At 32.0% G+C, this 5653-nt stretch overlaps 3 protein-coding genes across 3 annotated transcripts; all 3 read left to right on the top strand.

The window, feature by feature from the left end:
- Positions 1–1083: 1083 nt before the first annotated feature.
- On the top strand, positions 1084–2257 carry LOC143904358 (uncharacterized). Its single transcript, XM_077418978.1, has 3 exons — positions 1084–1467; positions 1551–1709; positions 1862–2257. Exons 1-3 carry the CDS (start codon positions 1343–1345, stop codon positions 2142–2144), a joined length of 567 nt encoding a protein of 188 aa, XP_077275104.1. The 5' UTR covers positions 1084–1342; the 3' UTR covers positions 2145–2257.
- Positions 2258–3738: 1481 nt separating this feature from the next.
- On the top strand, positions 3739–4260 carry LOC143904357 (ATP-dependent DNA helicase PIF6-like). Its single transcript, XM_077418977.1, has one exon. It carries the CDS (start codon positions 3739–3741, stop codon positions 4258–4260), a length of 522 nt encoding a protein of 173 aa, XP_077275103.1.
- A 245-nt stretch (positions 4261–4505) lies between these two features.
- LOC143904359 (uncharacterized) lies at positions 4506–5402 on the top strand (the record flags this gene model as incomplete). Its single annotated transcript, XM_077418979.1, has 2 exons — positions 4506–5203; positions 5283–5402. Coding segments are annotated over exons 1-2 (376 nt in total), but the record flags the coding sequence as incomplete, so codon positions are not given.
- Positions 5403–5653: the final 251 nt, after the last annotated feature.

Below are 5653 nucleotides of genomic sequence, written 5' to 3'. Positions count from 1 at the left end.
GCGTGATCTCAGGAGCGTGTGCTATAAGCATGATCGAACTCACACGAATAAAATTTTGAAATTTTAACGTCTAACATTGCTCGTTATTGGCCGGCAACCTATTTATAATTTCAAAAGCCTTAAACAAAATCAGCCTATCTGTATAATAGGGGAGAAGGAGGCACTTTAAGACAGAGGCAGTTTAGGATATCTTGAATAAAGAATAAATTTGTCACTTTTTTTCATGTTAAACGCATTTTTCGGTTGGCAACCGGTCAATAGATAAACTTCACATGAGAGCTTCCGCGCTGTTAGCTGTCAAACTAATCTACAAACTGTTAGTGATTTTCGCTGGCTGTTGTAATTATTTTGGCTCACAATGTAAGTATTTTTATATTAAACTATTGCTCAAAAGGAAATTCACTTGTATGTTCTGGTTATGATCATATGTTTTGCGTTGTAATGAGCAAAATACAACAACATAATAAAATAAAGTGTGCAAGTAGAAACTTGCACATTGCTTCCTCATAGTTATTAAGTGTGCAAGTTGAAACTTGCACATTGCTTCCTCATAGTTATTAAGTGTGCAAGTTGAAACTTGGACATTGCTTCCTTAGAGTTATTAAGTGTGCAAGTTGAAACTTGGACATTGCTTCCTTAGAGTTATTAAGTGTGCAAGTTGAAACTTGGACATTGCTTCCTTAGAGTTATTAAGTGTGCAAGTTGAAACTTGGACATTGCTTCCTTAGAGTTATTAAGTGTGCAAGTTGAAACTTGGACATTGCTTCCTTAGAGTTATTAAGTGTGCAAGTTGAAACTTGGACATTGCTTCCTTAGAGTTATTAAGTGTGCAAGTTGAAACTTGCACATTGCTTTCTTAGAGTTCTTAAGTGTGCGAGTAGAAATCTGCATATTGGTTCAGTTTTTAAGTGGGCAAGTATATTTTTATTTTTTTATTTTAGTGAATGTACATAATTATGTATACAAGCTCCTAAAGAGTTAGGTGTGCGAGTAGAAACCTGCACATTGCTTGATTAGAGTTTTTAAGTGTTTAAGTAGAAACCTTCGCACACAAAGCTTCCTCTATGAGGAAGCCAAAACAAATCTACTTCAAAGTAATTAATTTTCACTTACTTTTTCTATATTCCTCCCTTACATTCATGAGATCAGCCATGTCATCCATTTGTTAGGTATCGTGAGAAATATATATATATGTATATCAAAATATATATATTACGTTTTTTTATAAGTACCCGTATTTGAAAAGCAAATATAATCTGTGAAACAAGCAACTTATTTAGTCTTTTTTTTAAATTGACAATCAATAGATGCTTGTTTCACAGATCAAATTCGTAGAACAAATATGTCGATTCAAAACGATAAAGAGGAGAATATAATGGAATTGCAGAAAATAAATAAGAAGAAGAAGAAAGAAGAACCAAAAAAGACGAGGGAAAAAGAAATAAACAAGGAAATAAATAAAGAAAGGTTTGTACTCTTTTCCTTTATTTTTAGATTGTCACTATTAAAGAAACAATCTTAGAACATTATGTCAATTCTCAAATACTTAGGAGACTGGAAAAAAATCAGAAAGAGCAAGAAAAAGAAAGAGAAATGGAACGAGAACGGAAAAGAGAAACCGACCCAAAGCAGAGAAGAGAAGAAGAAGAGAATGGAGAGAAAGAAATTGAAAAAGAATTAATTTTAGAAGAAGAAGAAGACGATACGAGGTATGTAAGATTAATTTATAACGTATAATTACAAAAGGTTATAAATTAAAATATAATCTCCGTCCATAACCGTTTCCTTTTTTTAATTTTTCATTGAATTTTACGTCTTCTTCCCTCTTTTCATTATTTTACTATTTATATTTTTGGAATAGATATTACTCATCAAGAGCGCATTTATTGAGAGGCAGAGGGAGTTGGAGAGGTACAGCGCACTTATTGAGAGGCAGAGGGAGTTGGAGAGGTACAGAATGGAAAGGAAGAGGAGGATGGAGAGAAGGTGAATGGAGAAGAGGCGGATGGAGAAGAGGAAACTGGAGAGAAGGAGAATGGCGAGGAAGAGGATATAGAGGAAGATGGATAGGAGGATTGAGAAGATTTAATAGGGGGCGTTCAGGACCCGTTACTACAGGCCCTGTTTACATTTTTCAGAATTGAAATTTATTATTTGTTTTTGTTATTATATTATTTAATATTGTATTTCAATTTTAATTTAATGTTATATTTAAAATGTAATCTTTGAAAATAATAAAAGCGTTAAATGTGATTTAAAATAATAAACGTTTATATTTTATATAATTTTTTTTTAAATAATTTTTATAATTTTTTTTTAAAGTATTTTTTTTTAATTAAATAGAGATTAAAGATTGTGATAAGCAAATCAACTTTAACCCTTAGAGACTATACGTGAGGTCTTAACCGCTTGTTAAAGAATAATGTTAGAAAATTTATCTTAATTTTGTTATATTTTATATATAAAATATTGACAACTTTTCTAATTCTATTATTTTCTTCAGTCTTTTCTACCTCTCTATTTTATATATAATTGATTCAGATTTGGTTGATCAGATCCTGTTTTTTAAAACTTCTATATATGTACAAATTCTCCGAAATTTCAAATGTGTGTAACACGAGATCTAATCAATCAAATTTTAATGAATTATATATGAAATAAGGGTAGAAAAAACTCAAAAATATAATAGAGTTAAAAATAGATCGCTATCTCAAATATTGAGAAAGCTGCAGCGTAAAACACATTTTTCAAAAAATGAAAATCTGCATAAAATCTATACCGTTTTATGGATTTTAAAAAATTTGAGGAGGACATACTTTCTATGATACTCTATTTGTGTGCAAAATTTCAACCCGGTATCTAAAAAATTGTAGAAGTAGATGCGTGTACAAAAAATCCGTACACACACACACACACACACACACACACATACATACATACTTCCGGACATTTTTTACTAATACGATTTTTCGAGATAAAACCGAAGCTATCAAATATGAACATTTTAACTCGATTTCAATTATTATATAAATTAGAAACTGTATGTATAATTCTCCGAAATTTCAAATGTGTGTAACACGAGATCTAATCAATCAAATTTTAATGAATTATATATGAAATAGGGGTAGAAAAAACTCAAAAATATAATAGAGTTAAAAATAGATCGCTATCTCAAATATTGAGAAAGATGCAGCGTAAAACACATTTTTCAAAAAAATGAAAATCTGCATAAAATCTATACCGTTTTATGGATTTTAATAAAATTTGAGGAGGACATACTTTCTATGATACTCTATTTGTGTGCCAAATTTCAACCCGGTATCTAAAAAATTGTAGAAGTAGATGCGTGTACAAAAAATCCGTACACACACACACACACACACACATACATACATACTTCCGGACATTTTTTACTAATACGATTTTTCGACATTTTAGAACATTCTAAACCTATTTCCATCAAAATCTCGAAAAAAAATTTTTTCACCATCACAAAGCTTCCTCTATGAGGAAGCAAAAGAGATGGAGAGTATCCTGAGACGGAAGGAAAAGTGATTATTCCTGCAAATCTAGGTTTAGTAGTAAAAAGCCTAGAGAGTCTTATTAATAAGATATACCCTGATATTGCGGATATCAAAGAAAAATCTATGGATTGGCGAGCGTGCCATTCTGACCCCTAGGAATGATAAAGCTGGTGTCATTAATAACATTCTTCTTAAATCATTCGAGGAAGGAGAAATGAATTACAGATCTGTGGACTCGGTGGTAGATACGGATGACGCGGTCAACTACCCAGTAGAGTTTCTTAACACAATGAACCCTCCTGGCTTACCAGCCCATAAGCTTTTTCTTAAAGTGGGGGCACCAGTGATGTTGTTGAGAAATTTGAATCCGCCAAAACTTTGCAATGGCACAAGGCTTCAAGTGAAGGCTCTACATAGAAATGTTATCGAGGCCACAATATTCACCGGATGTGCACGGGGAGAGACGGTATTTATACCACGCATACCACTAATATCGTCAGAGTATCTTTTTGAGTTTAAGAGGTTGCAGTTTCCTATCAAAGTTTGTTTTGCGATGACTATCAACAAGTCCCAGGGGCAGTCGTTAAAAGTAGCAGGAATTGATTTAAGTGAAGACTGTTTCTCACATGGGCAGTTCTATGTGGCATGTTCGAGAGTGAGCTCACCAAACAGTCTTGTGATACTAGCGCCTGAGGGGAGAACCACTAATGTGGTATACAAAGAAGTTCTAAAATAGAAAAAAAAGGTTGTAGATATTTTTGGAGCATTTTTAAAAAAAAATTATGATAAAAAATATAATGTTCGCATGAGAGAGAAAAACATGTATGTGAAAGACATCATGCCTGTTTGAGAAAACAAATAAGGAGAAAAACATGTGTGAAAGAGGTTTATATAATTTTGCTAATTTTTATGGAAAAAATGACCTAATTTTAAAAAAGGTGAGAGAGTAAAAGACACCATGTCTGTAAGAAACACCATATCTGTAAGAGACACCATGTCTGTAAGAGATACCATGTCTGTGAGAGACATGTATTTAAAGTAATTAAATACGGGAAGAAAGCACGGATTTCTTTACAGTGGAATAGGCCTACTGGGGAAACCACTAAAAAAAAAAACGCATTTATAATAGTACCTCAAGGGTGATGCGGAAATCTATTGGCGTTAAATGTAAATATACGCTATCATCTATTTGCGTGTCTCATTAAATATGTCTTTCAGGGCGTGTCCTCTGGGGCGAAGCCCGGGTAACCAGCTAGTACATATATATATATATATATATACACACATACAGAGAGAGAGAGAGAGAGATTGTAATTCACTTTTAAAAGAGCTTATTTGTCGCTCATTGTTTACTACAAAATTATTAATCAAATAAATTAAATGGAAAGAACGTAATTTGCAACCATAATTTGTTATTAGGAAAATGCAAAAGAGACTGAAGAAACCATTCATAATGGTGGAATTTACTAACTATTCGAAAGACAATGAAACAGCCGATATTGATGTGGTTCCCAGCGAATGGATTTATTATGATGAAAAGGAGAACACCTGTAAGACTCCATATCCTGATCCACCATACAACGAGTATATGTGTAAATTACTACATACACGTGTGAAGAATTTATTGCCGCCGTTATCAAGCTGGCCAAATTGGCCCATTATTATTAAAGGATCTGCAAGTAAATAAATAATCTTGTACATATTTATAAATGCTGTAGTAAATTTTCATAATGACTATCTTGAATATTATTATTACAGAAGATTATAAAACTGCAGAAAGTAGATTACAAAAGTTGAAAAAAGAAGCATTTGCATTTAGTACTGATGTTGAAGGATCAAACTCTGTAAATAAAGCCGAAAAATACACTAAAGAATATCGTAAATAGCGCTTCAGAAGCTTTCCCAAGTACCAGGCATAGGAGAAATTCACAGCAAAACCAATAAGTTAATGGTAAATTATAACTTCGTTTATTAGTATTTAAGGAGAAGCTTGCACTTTAACGTTTTTATATTTGAAAGTTATTACATATGTTATATGTTAGAATACCCCTTGAAATTTATAAATTTTATAATATTACTATGTATATACATATACATACAAACATATATACAAGGTGTTTTAAAATAAA

This window comes from Temnothorax americanus, unplaced genomic scaffold (assembly GCF_048541705.1).
Source record: "Temnothorax americanus isolate GAGA-0224 unplaced genomic scaffold, ASM4854170v1 Scaffold504, whole genome shotgun sequence".
NCBI classification, from domain to species: Eukaryota; Metazoa; Arthropoda; class Insecta; order Hymenoptera; family Formicidae; genus Temnothorax; species Temnothorax americanus.
This window is presented reverse-complemented; position numbering and strand designations above follow the sequence as displayed.